This window comes from Dipteris shenzhenensis, chromosome 20 (genome assembly GCF_047967505.1).
Source record: "Dipteris shenzhenensis isolate YYH24624 ecotype China chromosome 20, Dip_SZ_1.0, whole genome shotgun sequence".
Taxonomy (NCBI): domain Eukaryota; kingdom Viridiplantae; phylum Streptophyta; class Polypodiopsida; order Gleicheniales; family Dipteridaceae; genus Dipteris; species Dipteris shenzhenensis.
Window position 1 is genome coordinate 27,466,595 of NC_141615.1, and position 17,314 is coordinate 27,483,908.

Sequence of the window (17,314 nt, forward strand, 5' to 3'; positions counted from 1 at the left end):
AAAATTTTCAAAATCTTTGCAAGCCCTCCTCCGAGAGAGCTATCCTAGACATTTAGCATGATGTGTGATATTTGATTAAGGGTCATTCAAGCTATACTGCATTCTAGAAAATCCTTTTATTATAGAAAACTCCTTTGGTGTTGAAGAGTCGTTAAACTTGCCGATTTCCATGCTTATTCAATGTTACTTTCCTTGGGAAGTTAGTCCCTTTGAAAATAATGGACATTAAAAACCTTCAAAATCTTTGGAAGCCCTCCCATTATAAACAATGAACATTAAAAATCTTCAAAATTTGTGCCCAAGAAAGCTGTCCTAAACATTTGGCATGACATGTAATATTTGAGTGAGGATAGAGGGGTCTTCAATTACACTTTTTTTTTTGATTAACATTTAAGCATTCATCAAAGGGGGTTGTCCACACCCATATGCAAAGTCCAATAATGGTGAGACCACAAGGTAATTAAAATACATCACCAATTAATAGACAAAAATGGTTAATTAAACGTTAAAATAAGAAATTATATACATGTAAATATGTTTAAGTACATACAAGTGTATGTGTGTCTGTGTGAGTGCACTTGGGTAACCAGGGGAAAGAATAAAAGATTAGGAGAAAAGGGTTACGGGGACCATTTGGGAAAAAATAAGAAATAAATTAAGGTGAAAAAGTAGATGGGTATAATAAACTATTTGTAAACATAAAATACATATAAAAAATCTATAATTGAACTATGCATATATATATATATATATATATATCTAGAGAGAGAGAGAGAGAGAGAGAGAGAGAGAGAGAGATGTGCATATGTGTGTGTGTGTGTGTGTGTGTAAGTAACTATCTATTTATAATTTAAAGGTTAGTGTTTATTAAATTAAAAAGTCAACAAAAAGGTTGACAAGACCAAAAAGCACGTAGGAAGCAAGCAGCCGCTAAATATGCCATGTAAAGAGTAAGAGAAGCTAACTAAAACCAAAGAGCACGCAAAATAACCTATGGAGCGAGCAAGTACAAATGGTTAAGAGAGGCAAAGGGTCTGCACACCAAACAGATGGAAACTACCAAAGTGCGAACAGGCAATCAAAGACAAGAAATAAGTAATTAGGGAAGCCAACAGGGGCCCCTCATCTAAAAGTGTTGCAACCATTTCATCCAATGTTCCATTAGCATTTACTCGTAGGATTTTTGCTAATTCATCATACACCGAGGGAAGAGTCGACAACAAAATTGCCTTACAATCATCATCTTCAACTTGTAACTATCTATTTATAATTTAAAGGTTAGTGTTTATTAAATTAAAAAGTCAACAAAAAGGTTGACAAGACCAAAAAGCACGTAAGAAGCAAGGAGTTGCTAAATATGCCACGTAAAGAGTAAGAGAAGCTAACTAAAACCAAAGAGCACGCAAAATAACCTATGGAGCGAGCAAGTACAAATGGTTAAGAGAGGAAAAGGGTCTGCGCACCAAACGGATGGAAACTACCAAAGTGCGAACAAGCAATCAAAGACAAGAAATAAGTAGTTAGGGAAGCCAACAGGGGCCGCAAAGAAGAAAAGACCGATCGGCTGTTTATACTCTATTTTCATCAACGACCCGAGTCTGATGACGCTCCTCATCTAAAAGTGTTGCAACCATTTCATCCAATGTTCCATTAGCATTTTACTCGTAGGATTTTTGCTAATTCATCATACACCGAGGGAAGAGTCGACAACAAAATTGCCTTATAATCATCATCTTCAACTTGTACTCCTAGATCTGACAATTGACATAATATGGAGCGCATGCAATTCAAATGTTCCCCAAGAGTTGCACCTTCCTTCATGGACAAGCTAAATAAATCTTGTTTAAGCAAAACCTTGGATTTTTAAAGCCTTGCACCGAAAAGAGTTTCGACTGCTAACTAATTCTCACGAACAGTCTCCGATAGGTCGAGATGATGATGAAATCTGCCACCTAGTGCCACGGAGTCTAAGAGCCTTTTCATTATTGTTTTCCCATCGCGTCACCTTGTCAGGGAAATCCTAAGCATGCTTTCGCGAAGGCTTCTTCTCAGTGCTAGCGACAACCGTCCATAAGCCTTCCTCAATATAGTATAATCTCAAATTGAGTTGCCAAGTTGCGAAGTTTGTTCTAGTAAACGTGACAAGTTTTGCTGATTCGCTCTTCATCTCTCATTCCTACTCTAATGCCAACTGTAAACAACAAAGCTATAACTAACAATTCACTAAAATGAGACTACAAAATTGATAAAACAAGTGACCGCAGTTTTATTATTCTATGCAACTACAAACAAACATTGCATGCACTAATTGAAACCAGCATGAGCGATCCTCCTCATCTCTATCGAGCTTGCTGGAGGATCGAGATCATTACAAGATAACCATGTAGATGATAATGACAACCAGTTCGAGATCTTGCTTCGCCTCTCATGCTTTCTATTGCATCGATCCTTCGTTATTGCTTCTTCTGAGTCCTCACATCCGGAAATGATGGAGAGATTTAAGGCCACCAATCGAGGGAATCCAGGAGAGTTAGGCGCCATGCATCACGCTCTAATGGAGGCTAGAATCACGGGAGGATATATTGTCATGTGTCACCAAAGCCAGGTGAGAGTTGGCACCTCTACCCCCCCCCCCTTTAATTAACCTAAGTTAGATAGGATTAATTCGTGCTTGCCTGCCTTCCCTTCTCCTATCTCAATTCTGCTTCCCCCCTCCCCCCCCCTCATATACTCGTCAGGCGGGAGCTAGAACTTTCTAGATTTTGGGCATTCTGGAATTCTCTAGTAATCGGTGTCCTTCGCTTAAGGTAATCGGTAATTTCGCTACTTCAATTAATCTTTAACCTATTAACCATGGACAAAGGAAAAAAAAAGCAAGGACACGTGGCAGCTTGGAAGGGAAGAGCTTGCCACGTGTCACAAAGAAGGAGCTCTTGGATGGAGGTTGGGAGAGGGGAGGACTCAACGTGCGGGTTCCAATCCAAGTATGCAAGGCTAATTGATTAGCAATTTAAGAACCGATCAATGCACATTGTGCTAAAAGGAGCTCTCTCTCTCTCTCTCCCTCTATCCCGGTTCCAATCCAAGTATGCAAGGCTAATTGATTAGCAATTTAAGAACCCCTCTATCCCGCGGCAACTCGCTCTATTACTAATGTATGAATAAAAGTCATTGTGGGCGCCTACTACTCAAGCTATTGCTCCTACTCTCATAGCCCCCCTATTATTCGCTCTCTAAATTCGATTCTATTAATTAATCCCTCAAGCTCTATTCTACTAATTATTCCCTAGCCCTCTCTTTGGTCTCCGTTGCATTCTCTCTCTGCTTCCCCTTCCCCCTCTCGCACCGACCCTCTCCCTCCCTCTCTATGGGCGGTCTGTGGAACGCTCTGGATTAAGCTCTCTCTAGAAAGTTCGCCAACCAAATTAATTTTCACGGACGTCGCGCCGTAAGACTTAGCTTAATTTAGCTGAAATTTTCCCACCTCCTCCTCCACTCATACTAATGCCCGAATAAAGTACATCGTGGGAGCGTATTGGCACGGAGAATGGAAGGATCTCAGCCACTTATGGAGGGATCTCTGCCACTTATTAATATTCAAGTTCCGGCTTCATCGTTAAGTTTTTCTTACTGAACCGAGTTTCAGCTAGCATTTGAAATCGTTGTTGAAGTGCTAACTGCTCAGATTTGGTGCGAATTGAAAAATGGTGTCTTTTGGGGAATTAAAGTAGAGAAGCTGCTGAAATGGTATCGTTTGAGGTAGCAAAGTGTATTTTTCTTTTGGGCAAAGAAGATGAACGGCATCACTTGTTTGGCCATTTGGTGTCATTGTCTATTAACAGGAATCAATGGAGCATTTTTGCATGCATTTTGAAACTCTAGATGCCACAGTGCTTCTCAATGCATTGTGTAGCCTTCTTTCTTAGGTTTTGCTTTATAAAAAAGATATTATGTTTAAGTATCCTAGAGTGCAATTTCTGGGAAGCCTTGAGATACGTAATGAACCTTGTTGAATTATTTCAGATAAGGTATGTGGGAGCATTGCTCATGGAATCCAGCTTTTGCAGTAATGCAGCATTGGCCATGATGTTGTTATACTCTTAAATTCAAAGAACCATGTCACGGCTGTGGCTCTGTATTGCTGTGGCTGCTTCAACTCTACCTGTGTCCCTCCTTGTGAACCGTATTGTTCCCAATCCTTACATGGTATGCGCAACCTCTGTCTTCAGGATTTGGTAAATATATTAGTGTGGTTTTTAATTTCATTACCATCTTGTGTGTTCTTACCGAAGCATAAAAGACAAATAAAGCTAAATGTTTCTTTTGCTCAAGTAGTTCCTCTAGTGTTGCGAGGTGGTGCTTCTTCCTCTAGTGTTTGCAGGGTGGTGCTTCCTAGGCTTCTCCTTTTCATGCTAATTATATACCTATTTTGCATTCCCTCTATCTATTAACCAAGGAGTTCCTGTAGTGTTTGCTAGGTGGTTTGCCCCCCTCTCTCTATTAATCAGGGCTTTATTTGCATTGTGGCTATTTTGGTTTTTTGCCTTCTTGAGCATTGATACCATTTAAATAGTAGAGCTTGCCATTAATTAAGGCTCTGGAATAAGGTTGTATTGTGTGACATGTCTATTGTAGGTCGACTATTTTGGAATATAAGGGTCAATGCCCCACTGTTAGCCCCCAAATGAGCAGCTTGACACGTACAACATGTTGAGTGTGAGGAATGAATGCTCTGCTATGATAGCGTGGCGGCTCAATAAAAACTCCCAAGAACCAATGCTGCAAAGACTGGAGCTGAACTGCTGTGGCCAATCATCCTGCCATGCTACTACTGTGAACTCTTGATCAATGGGTGGTATGGCACTCTGATAGGCTCTTGGAAATATGAACTGCTTGATGTCCTCGTGATTTGGAGGCACTGCACTTTGGACGGCTAATGGCATGAAATTGGCTACCAATTGCTGGCATGCACCCTCTCCACTGCGGAAGAACCACCCACATCGAACTGCTGGTGAAGAACCACCCACATAGAACTGCTGGTGATACTCCATCAATTGCTAGGGTTATGTCAAAGCCACTGAGACTAGGCGACCAAAACGGAAAGCTCGGAAACTCCAGAATACTCACATGCACTCTTTGTCTCCTTGAAAAACTGAGAGAGAGGTGGAATTGTGGATGCCTCCCAAAAGACCTAAGAGGCGACGCGACTGCACGACTGCACTAAAGAGCACCCCTCCAAGGGATAGACTGTACGAGATGCTACCCAAAGGAATGGAGGAGCCGCTGAGTATCCCAATAATAAATCTACTGACTGGGTTGCTCTTAAAAGGACTGTGAGATGTCTGGAACCGTTGGGAACACCTCAAATGAAGTAGCTGCAACTTGAAAGAACGGAGAGATGGAAGGAATAGATGCTCCTCAAAGGATGAAGAACTACCTGAAGCTGAGGATGCCTCTCGGAGGAACGGAGAGAGGAATCCAACTGATGAGCACATCTTCGATGAATCAATCGAACTACTGTCCACACCAAGGGAACTGACGGTGAGGACAATGGTCACTGCTACTACTGGTGGCTTGGGATTTGCTGAAGAGGAAACTATATGACTAACCTCCCAAGTGAAGGACCCAATAATCGTCAACCTCTCTACTGACTGGTATCGCAATTACTGCCTCCCTAAAGAATTGAGGAAGGGGAAGTTGGAACTATGGAGGGAATTGCATGACTATCCTCATTGACTGCCTAGGAATCGTCAACCTCCGTGCTGTTGATAGCTACACTTGCTACTCCAACTGTGAGGGTACTCCCTCTTGCTAGGCCTGCAACTGGTCTGGCAAACTCCTAAGGCGCCCCCTCCTGCTGAGTGTCAAGGCCAGTGGGGTTGGAAATTGATCCCAATAGTCTTGAACGCTCTTGATGAGAAGATGAAATGTGAATCATCCTGACTAAAGCTGATGTGGCCAACGGAGCTCCAAGGGTGGAAGACCCATAGGAACTGACTGTAGTTGATGAAAAAGCATGATGGATGGAAGACCCATCAGAGTGTCTACTGAAGCTAGGGTGTCCCCTTGGGGTGGAAGTACCAAGAGAACTAATTGTGGGAACTAGACAACTCCCTCGGGTGGTGGACCCAAGAGGCTCATGTACTGCAACTGTTGATGGGTCTGAGATGTCTCCAAGGATGGAAGACCCATTTGTGAAAATTGTATACTCGACTAATACAGTTGCTCCAATTGATTGGGTTCCTTGGGTGGAAGACCTAGAGGAACTAATTGGACATGATAAAGCTGTTAGAGGAGTGAAAGACCCATCTGACTTAACTGCACTGACTGACTGATCCCCGCAACGGCGGATCCCCAAGAGAATAAGTTGCTGAAACTGGATGATCCCCATGGGTGGTAGACCCAAGAGGCTTATCATTTGGGCGTGCTGATTGAGTTGGGATGGCCCCAGGGATGGAAGATCCCTCAGAGCTAGCTGTGGAAATGGCTGCTACTGTTGGAAACTGAATGGTCCCCCGTGCTGGTAGACCCAAGAGAAGCCAATGTTTGAACTGCTTTAGAATAGTCCACTGAACTGTCCTCTGAGATCGAAGACTTCTGAGCAGATAAAGGACTCCTTGTAGATGAAGAACTGTCTTGGGTACTGCGGAAGGATAGTCCACTATATTGTGCTCTAGGGTGGAAGACCCTGAGCGGATGATGGACTAACACTGGTAGCTGCTGATTCGGTGAGAAACCGTGAGAAACTGCTGATGCTGTAAAAGCATATGTCCTTGGTCTCACTTGCGCTGGACCTCCAATGCTGCCAAGTCAGCACGACGTTGGCCTGCTGTGCGGCCGCCTCAAGGCATTCCTGTTCCCAGAGAAGCTGGAAATGGTCCAATGTTCCGGCAAGAGCTATGCTGATAAACCATACTGCCTAACCAGTCCTGGGTTGCTGTCCCACACACTGCAGTATGCTGCTTTCAGTCGTGATCTGTAGGGGTTGTTGTACGGGTGTCTTTGGAGCTGGATTGCTGCAGCATAGGGATGGATTTGTGGCTAGAGAAAGGCTGGTATTGGATGGTAAATGAGGGGCAGAGCAGTCCCCTACATAGGCCTGAAATGACCGACTGAAATGCCTGACTGACAGTCTTGGTTGACCGACTTGGCTAGTTGGGTCAACCTAATTGAGCTGACCTGATCTGGTCAGCAACCCATGGCAACCAAGGGCGACCCAGCGCTGCTGGAAGTCCCTCAAGAGGTGCTGCAATTACTTCTGGATGTTGTGATTTGCTGACAAGGCAGCCAGTTGTCATTGCAACATGGGCTTGATCCTAGTGCATGTGACATTATCTGAAGGTCATGAAGATGAGGAACACTTCGCACTTTACACTGACATGTTCACCCTATGCTGACATTAGAGTGCACTTTCCGGCATTGAAACACAATGTACCAATCTATCCCAACTCAGCCAAAGCAATCTCCTTATCTTACATTCTTTTTTATGTCTCTTATTTGAGCATAGACAAGAATTCATGACAAAATGCATAAGAGTTGAACCCTCTGATCCCTTGGAGGAGGCTACGTACTGTTCTTGCCAATTCCCATAGGTCATGTCCGAGTGGCCTCGCAAGGACGCTAATATATCATCATAATCATCATCGTCATCACCATCATCTCTTAAGTACCATTTTAGCCATTATACTTGTGGCAAAAATTTCCTTGCTTTTGATAGATTGCTAGACTACATTGATGCATCCAGGAGATTGGTAGCAACCTGAAGAGACATGGAGGTAGGAGAATGCCAAGCTAACTAGGAACGGAATGGAAATATGGAAAGCATAATGGAAAGGCAAAATGGAAAGCAAATGAAAGAACAAGTGTTAGGCAATGATAACCAAAATACGCACATGATATAAAGCTTGATGTTGACTGATATAAAATGACTCAAGACAAGTACAACACTATATAGTGTGACACTAGACTCTAGAAAGTCACAGTGTCTATGGGATATCTCCCAATATGACACGTGGCATGTCTAGGACTCACTAGACTATAAAACACCCCCTAGACACATAGTACACTCATTTTTGACTCACTTTGGCTTCATATTCCAACACCCCCCCATGAAGGCAAGGTGAGAGACTACTGGAATGGAACCAAGAACAGAACATGACAATGACGGTCATCAAACTGTGCATGCCGGTCTAGAACTAGACATGGTTCCCATACAATCTCAGAGGTAAGTGAGCATGGCTCAGAGGCTAGTGAGCATAGCATAGAAATCTCATCTAGCATGGCTCAGAGGCTCATCATGCATGGATGCATGATCAACTCAGAGGTCTAGGAGACGAATGCACCAACATCCTGGAACTCACAAGCCAGGCCTGATAAACAAATAGACCTATCAAAGCTAATACATATGGCTCCCACAGTACATTCCCCCTTGGCTTCATAACAGGACATGTTAGGAAGACACACACCAAAAAAGGAGAAAACCCAATAGATCATTTTTAGAAGGACTATCCAAGGTTGAGGACCTTTACACTCAATGAAAAACAAAATTTAATACATCAATTTTTTAGGGACTACCAGGGTAGAGGACCCCAAAATAAATCAAGCATGTAGTAATAAAAAATAGATCTCTTATGATAAGAGATGTCCTCCAAGTAGCCATTGCACACGTGTGCACATCCCAGGCAGGAATGCCCCAAAAGATGTGTCGGTGAAGTCCATGACTTTGGTGATCTGTTTTAATAGTAAAATCCTCACCCAAAAGATAATGCTTCCATGTATGGATGGCATGAATTACAGCCAGCAAAGAGTCACTGATGTCGAAGTAGAGGCCGGAAGTGTCAGAGCACTCGGAGAGTCGGTCAAAAGTGGAGCTTGGGCACCAAGGACAATCGGGGTGGCAATCGGAGAAGTTGGGAAGTGTATGGAGCTCACATAATGCTCCCACAGCTCTTAGGAACCTTTAGAGCACAAAAGCCCCAATTTTTATCCCAAAATAGGGTAGAAATGCTGTGTAGACTGAAGCAGCAGTAGCAGGCGGAACTTTTGAGTCATGAAATGAGGCGTGGATAGCAGCAATCATTGGTGGGAATCCTGAGGGCAACGTGAGCAGCAGATCCAAGGCTGATGGCGAGGGTAGAGGCGATGATAATCCCGAGTGCTGGACGTACAATCGTATGGCAGATCGTACGGCAGCTGCGCGAGCAATACAGGCAGATGCAATGGCTGGTACAGGCGTGTATGGTGGATCAGCAGGTTGGTATATGGCGCACCAGTCCGTACAGTCCGTACGGATGTACGGCTGCTAAAGGAGCGGCCGATGGCGAGGCATAGGTCCGGGCTGAAGGGGCTGAGAAAGAGGGCAACGATGAAGAGGAAGGACAGCTCCACGTTGAGGCTCAAGGAAGGAGAGGAGGAGAGGCTAGCCCTCCAAGTGGAAGAGAGGACCTTCCAATGAGGAGGAGGGAAGGCAGCTTCATGGCTACTCTCTTACCTCAACCTCTTGGAGGTGCATATGAAGAGACATGGAGGTAGGAGAATGCCAAGCTAACTAGGAATGGAATGGAAATATGGAAAGCATAATGGAAAGGAAAAATGGAAAGCAAATGAAAGAACAAGTGCTAGGCAATGATAACCAAAATACTCACATGATATAAAGCTTGATGTTGACTGATATAAAAGGACTCAAGACAAGTACAACACTATATAGTGTAACACTAGACTCTAGAAAGTCACAATGTCTATGGGATATCTCCCAATATGACACGCATTGATATTGTTTTCTTCTATGTTTGATAAAAGTTTGAGTATCAAGTGATAGTCTCGCGGCTCTCACTTATTTCTATTTTCTAAGATATTGTATGGGATTGAGAGAATGAGTGAAATGGATCATTATAAATACCATGTGTATGAATGATAAATACCTTAGTATGGGGTGAGAGTTATTTGTGTATGGGATATTATGGGGTTTTTAGAAAATAGGAAGAGTGAGTCATATCAAGAGGTGGGCTCATGTCCATTTTTTTCAATAATATAAGAGAGGCCACTTGCCAAGCGTGTGGAAGGCATGTGGAGGAGTGTGGAGTCAAAAGAAATCATTCTAGAATTCCTATGTGGAATAAGGAGCATGTGGACATATGGAAAAGAGAGGGTCCCTATGGGCTCCATGTGGGGAGACTCTTGACTTTCTCAATATTTTAAGAGTCTTGAGCATCTTTTGATGGGACACATGGCAAGAGTAGCAAAAAAGGACATGGATGGCATGTCTAGGACTCACTAGACTATAAAACACCCCCTAGACACCTAGTACACTCATTTTTGACTCACTTTGGCTTCATATTCCAACACAACCAACCTAATGTCTGCAAGCTTGTCATGGCTAGGAGATTAGTTGGATCGCTAGAGCTAGTATGGGCTAGACATTGGAGCTATTAGAACTTTATGATGACAATAACATATCACAAACATGCTGCAAATGTAGACAGGCTGCACCTTCCCCACTTGAGCCAACAATGTTCTATGACATTGATATATGTAACAAGATGTACCTAGGGGCACATCGGTTGGATACATTCCATCTCAATCGATCAACTATATATGATACATCAACGATCACTTGAGTTACATTGCGCCTTGTTCATTTTCCACATTTTTTGCATTAGATAGTGACTGCACATAGATATTTCACATTTATTGCATCAGAGAGTGACTACACACAGAGAGTCTCTTTTACATTGCAATCTATCATGCTAGAGCTGTATGTCCACCATGTTATTTTTTCCTATTGAGCTAGAGAAGCAAGTAGGCTCTCCCTTTTGTTACTTAAGTGATTGTATTGTACTTTGTCTCATACGACCAAACTTTTATGAGGTAAAGCTTTGGTGAAAAGATTTCCACTAGGGCAAAAGACCAAGCTGATGTATAGGGCTCCCCGATATAGTGGTAATGTATCACTATATCTTTCGTACATGCATGAAACCCTTGCAATGGCACTCTGACTATTAGGGAGAATTGAAGTAGGCTTCTCCAATGATTTATGGAGATCTGCCAACAAACGTCTCAACTAGACACATTGAACAATGGTTGTGAAAGCTTCCTTGTACTTAGCTTCATATGATGAGGTAGCAACTGTTGATTGTTTCTTGCTCAACCAAGAAATGCAGGAGTGTCCACGGAAGAAACAATCAGAATTGGTTGACTGCCTAGTGTAAAAATTACCAGCCCAATCCAAATCCTTGTAAGCATGTAAATGCAAGTTACCCCTTGGGAAATAGCAAACCAAAGAGACTGAGTACCTTGCATGTATTGAAAAACACCCTTCACAGCTTGCCAATGTGAAGTCTTTTGGCTGTGCATAAATCTGCTATAGTGGGATACTGCATACTGAATGTCTAGCTGTGTCTTAGACAAGTAAATAAGACATCCTACAGCTTGGTTTAAATGGTGGCATTAAATGGCTGACTGCCCATCATGCATGGATAACTTGAGCCCTGGATCCATAGTAGTTGTAATAGGCTTGCAATTTTGAAAATTTGAACCATTCAAGTAGTCTGCCAATGTACTTGGACTCCAACAAAACAATAGCGTTATCATCATGTACAGATCGAATGCCCATGTGATAGTGTAGCAGCCCCATCTCAAATGTCTTCTGCAATTCAGCCTTAAAATCTGCAAGTTTTGCAGCGTTAGTATCCATAAGCATATCAACAACATACAAGAAGCTGATGATCAAATCACCGCCTTCTTTCTTGACATAAAGGGTGCTTTCATTTGGACTGTTCTGTGTATCCTGATTGGCCAAAAAGGCATCAATCTTTGCATACCAGGATCTAGGAGCCTGTTTCAAGCCATATTAGGCTTTTTTTAACATAGAAACTTAGTCTTCCTAGCCAGGTACAAAACCAATGGGTTGAGACACGTAAACCTCTTCCAACAGGCCCCTGTTCAAAAATAAAGTCTTGATATCCAACTGATGAATATGCCATCCATAAAATGCAGCCATGGAAACCACACACCTAATGGTAGTCATACGAGAAGTGGGAGCAAAGGTCTCGCAATAATCTAAGTCCTTCCTTTTTCTGAGCATAGCCCTTTGTAACAAGACGGGATTTGTACCTGTCAATAGAAACATCGGATATGCGTTTCAGCTTGTATGCCCACTTTCGGTCTATGGATTTCTTACCAAAAGGAAAATCCACCAAGTTTGAGTGTGTTTTCCTGCATGGATTCAATCTCTGCTTGCATAGCCTGCATTCAATGCACATTAGCATGTGCATCATCAAACTTATCAGGCTCATCCATTTCCAGCAATTTACTGGCCCCAGCTGAATCAAAACAGTTGGCATCCTCAATGCCTTCAGTGTCACGATATGTGCGGCCAGGAAGTGGCATAGAGAGCTTGCTCTCCTAGAGAGTACAGAGCAGGCACCGATTGCTGAACTTTCTTGTGCCACTATATCCTCAACCTCTTGTGAGTGATAGGACCAGCCTTTGGCTGAGCTGAGACATCAACTTGTAGATCTGGCTGTAAATTATGCCTTTCCACAGGTATATCAGCTCTAGTATAAAAAGATGTGGGCAGCAGCCCTTCGAATGCATCCGACCAACCCTGATTTTTGTCAAATACAACAAGGGGCCATTCTGATTTCTCAGTAAACATAACATCTCTACTAGTGAAGTGTTTCTTGCTAGCAGGTTTGTAGGGTTGTAACCCTTGCTTTCAATGCTGTAGCCCACAAATATGCATTTCTCAGCTTTGTCATCAAGCTTTCCTCCCAATTCCTGAGGTACATGTGCATAAGCTATGCATCCAAATTTACGGGAGTAACCGGCATTGGATCTTCTTTCAGACCAAGCTGAATACGTGGTCATAGCCTTAAGTGTTTTGATCCTATTTAAAACATGAGTAGGGCACCTTATTGCTTCCATCCAGAGCTTGTGAGGTAGTGCGTTGGCTTTAATCATGTACGTAGCCATTTGCATTAGTGACCTGTTCTTCCACTCAGGGACTCCGTTATGCTCAGGATTATAGCGAACCGTGCATTGGTGGATGATGCCTTTCTCAACCTAGAAGTTTGCTAACTCCTTGGACATGTACTCCCCCCCTTCTGTCCAAACGTGGGTCTATATCCTACACCCAGATTGATTCTCCACCATAGCAATGAAATGCTTAAACACAGTGAACACTTCTTTTTTATTGAGTGCAAATATACAAGTGAATCTTAAGAAGTCATGTATAAAACTAACAAAATAGAAGGGACCTCCAAGAGACTGTCCTCATTGGATTGCAAACATCACTATGAACTAGCTGCAATTTCTTTGCAGCCCTGACTGCACCATCCTTGGGGAATGGGAACCTGTGCATTTTTTCCAGGAATACGCTTGTCATGAGGATGTGAAATTATGGGATTTTTGATTTGCGACTTCATAATTTGCACGTGATTGCCTTAAGCCTTTGGGGCGCGAGGGTCCGGCCTTGGGGAACTAAAATTCCCTAGTGGGCCCTTGGAAATAGTGAATGTGCGCCCAGTTACTAGGCAATTAATTCCTAGGGCCAAAGTGTGCAACAGGGGGCCAAAAGAGTGGTGCAATTAAAAATTGCTAATTTTAGCATAGGACTACAAAAAGGGCCCAGAGCTCTTATTTTGGGTTCAGTTGGCCAAATCGGTTCCAGAAGGAGCCAGATCATCAGTTGTGAGCTGTCGGAGCCTGCCAGGCGCTGCTAGAGCAAAATCGCATATTACCAGGAGCTTCCGGAGCCTGCTAGAGGAAGTGAGCTGCCAGAGCTTGCGAGGTGCTGCTAGAGCAAAATCGCATATTACCAGGAGCTTCCGGAGCCTGCTAGAGGAAATTGTCACCAACTAGGGCCTGTACCAGTGCATCCAGGGCCTGCCAGGGGAAAACGCACTAGATCCAGAGCCTGTTGCAGATTGCGATTTCTGCCAGGGTGTCTTCTACAAATTGCGATTCTGTTTCCAGGTCCTCCAGGTTGTGCCAGGTGACTGCATCCTATTCTGGTTCTGTTTTCAGGAGTTTCCAGGTTGCTACAGGAATCGCGATCTGTTTTTAGGAGTTTCCAGGCTGTCTAGGCTGTCCTAGGGAAATTGCGATTTGTTTCTAGGCTGTCTAGGATGTGCAGGAAGATTGCGATTTGATTTCTAGAGGCTTCCGGGCTGTGCTAGCTGATTTTGGTAACTTTCCAGGTGTGGGTGTTCGCTTCTAAGCTGCTTTTGGGGCTGTGCCGGAGCAAAATCAGCTTATCTCCACAGGATCTAGGGTTTTCCAGCCAGGGTGACCTTTCTTCTGTGGATTCCGGGTAGAAGAAGGCTGGTTGCTGGCTAGTTATTGCGTTTGGGTTTCTTTTCCGCGAAGAAGGGTTGATTTATGCTGTTGGGAAGTGGCTAGGGAGGCTATAGATTGAGGCAACCCGCTGGGAAGTGTTTGGTTGTTTGATTGCACCAGAGTTCAACTGTTGAGAGCTTTGTCTTGCAGTTGTTCAGCCGTGTTTGGCTGGTTGGGCACTTGGATGTGCGATTGCAGGAGTGGTTCAGACAGTGGATGCTATTGGGGTCTCTGTTGCATGCTTTGGTTGGCTGAGGATACAAGATTTAACATTCACCATTTGAAGTTGAGCAGGATGCCAGGGAATTACAGGTGGGCTGGACGGGGAGTCTGCGGGCATTGGTTTGCCTGTGGTGCAGCTTCCCGGAGACCTTTGTAATGAGCCGCTTGGCTTCAAATGAATTTTAAATAAATACCGCAAGGGGTGCCAATGTTTGGGGCCAATCGGTGTCCTTGTTTCTGAGTAGGAGCGCTCTAGCTCCCTTGTGATTTGTTTTGTGGTGCATAGTTACTTGTCAATTTACTGTGTATGTTGTGATTAAGTGGATCCTACCAACCTTTACGTTGTTGAGGCTGGTTTCAATGCTTCTCACATATATGCTTAGGAGGAGCTTCCGAAGGAGGCAAGGCATCAACCAAATGAAATTTCTGCAAAAGCATAAGACAACGAAAGTTTACATGCTTAAATGTGGCATGCCACAACTTTGCATCTTGCATGGCAGAGGTAGATGTAGAAAGATGTAGAAACTGAATATGCACTTTGTGCTCTTTTCTCACATGCATCAAGATGAAAAAGATCGTGGTATAGTGTGCCTAATAACACCAATGCACGATCATTCTGCCTGATAACACCAATGCATGATCATTCTCCTTGTCATGAACCATACACGTGTCATCTTTCAAGATGACCTGAAATCCTCTTCTAATGAATGAGGACACTGAAAGCAAATTCTTATTTATCCTTGGGACATACAAAGCTTCGTGGATACAGAGATCAGAGCCATCAATGACTATAGGCAAAATCTCACCAATCCCTCTAATTGGATTGATGTTTGGTTGGCACAAGATGCCTTGTCAACAAGAGTAGACGAAAGCATATAAAATATAAGTCCTTCCTTGACGTGATGTGTCTGGGATGCACCGCTGCCAAAATACCCACGTTTTCGGAGTTTCATTGTTATTGAATGTGCGAGAATCATAGAGGCATCATAACTGCATGCGAAGAAGGCCCAATCATGCTCCACAACATTTCTTGAGATATCATTCTTTCTTGATTTTTGGTTGAAGAGCCTGTAATTGCCATACTAGACTCTTTCTTCTTCTCCCTCACAATCCTCTTTTGGCATTCATAATGAAATGACTAGTAGTGGCATTTGCCCTCTTAGGCCTTTTAGCATCCTTTTTGTCCTTGCTAGAAGTCTATCTTGCATCATGTTTGGGCTGATATTTGCCTCTTCCCCTATCTTTTGCAGTAAAAGCTTGCTCTCCACCGCACATACTCACTGACATGTTCTTTGTAGTCTGCTCTTCTTGCAGCGAAAGTCCCACCAACTCCTAAAAGATGAGAGCGTTGGGATTTTTTCTCAGGGACAAGTTGAGTGACATATGAAATGAAAGATAAGACTCCGGTAGGGAGTTCTATGTAGTTAGAGACAAGTTATGTATCTAGCATGACTTCATCAATGTTCAAAAGTTGCTCACGCAAGTCCCGTATCTTCTTACAAACTCTAACATTGAATCTCCTTCATTCATATGTATTGAATCAAGCTCTCTTTTCAAGAATGAGACTCATGCCTCATTATGGGCATGATGCATTGCTTCTAAAGTGACCCAAGCATTTTTTGAAGTCTGACAAGATGGAATATTGACCTCTTCACTGATAGTGAAATCAAAGATAAAGCTTGTGCATTGTGTGTATCATCTTCTTTGCTTTGTCAACAGGCGCTTTTGCTTGTGGTGGAGCTTGTTGCGCATGTCCTGCCCCATGATCCCTCTTGTTGTGGAGGAGTGCCTCGGGCAATAGGAGTGGGATGGACATCATCGGCAGCAGTGACGAAGTCCCAAAATCCCTTAGCAACCAAAATATTTCTAATGATAAAGCTTCACAGAGAATAGTTGGTGCATCCAACTTATTGATGAGAGCTTTGAACAGTCCCAAAGTTCTCTGATGCAAAACAGCAAATGCTTCTCAAATATGACTGAATGGCAGAACTAGATGTGCTCTAAACAATGGTCTTCACAGAATGGCAGCACCAGATGTGCTCCAGGCAATGGTCTTCATCGCTTGGGTAACAACAGAGATTTCCGACCTTTGTAGGCTCTGGAACAAGATCAATACCCCTCCACAAATGACTGGAGCAAGATGGGGAAGAGTAGAAGAGCCATAAAAACAGTAGTAGGTGATGCGGAAGGTCTCGAAATGACTGTTTTAGGTCTGCACCTACACAATACCAAAACAGCAGCAAATGCTGTTCCAACAACTCAAAACTTTCCAAAGAGAGGCCCTAAATGAGGCTGTAGCAATTGTCTGCTGGAGAAACAGATACAGCAGCTCCAAAGACAGCTAAAAACCTCCGACTTGTAGAAAAGCAGCTCCAAAATAGTTCCCAGCAGGGTCGACCAGCAAGAGAACAGGAGGACAGCTACAAAAATCACCTTGGAAATGAAGCCAAAGGCCTCAACTAAGCCTTGAATAGTGATGATTTTTGCAGCAGATTGGTCGCATATGCTGGAAACAGCAGATATTCAATCGCCGTGCCTTGCATAGGTTCCTGAAGCAGCCTGCTACCGAAAATGAGATGGAGGCTGAGGTTGTTTGCGCCAAAGCTCAAAGCTTTTTGTGACAGAATGGCCTCTTGAGGGCTGGGGAGGTGCTGAGAGTGAAGGGCTGTCCACTCCGATCTGAATGTTGGAAAATGGGGCAAGGGTTGAGGAGAACACAAGAAAAACAAGTTGTATTGAGAACTCAACAACACAC

The 17,314-nt window shown here is 43.4% G+C and overlaps 1 protein-coding gene across 4 annotated transcripts in view; it reads left to right on the forward strand.

Moving 5' to 3' along the window:
- Positions 1–3,280: 3,280 nt before the first annotated feature.
- ALG10 (DIE2/ALG10 family) overlaps positions 3,281–17,314 on the forward strand; it is a 102,480-nt gene continuing 88,446 nt past the window's right edge. For 2 of the 4 annotated variants that reach the window (XM_087391487.1, XM_087391486.1), the window contains exon 1: positions 3,281–3,615. Coding sequence is in view for 3 of the 4 variants with exons in the window: in XM_087391486.1 (XP_087247612.1) it covers positions 3,548–3,615 (68 nt within the window). In the remaining variant the exon portion in view is untranslated. Of the gene's footprint in view, positions 3,616–4,023; positions 4,207–17,314 lie in introns of all 4 variants that reach the window. The other 2 variants (XM_087391484.1, XM_087391485.1) reach the window with 2 other exon arrangements.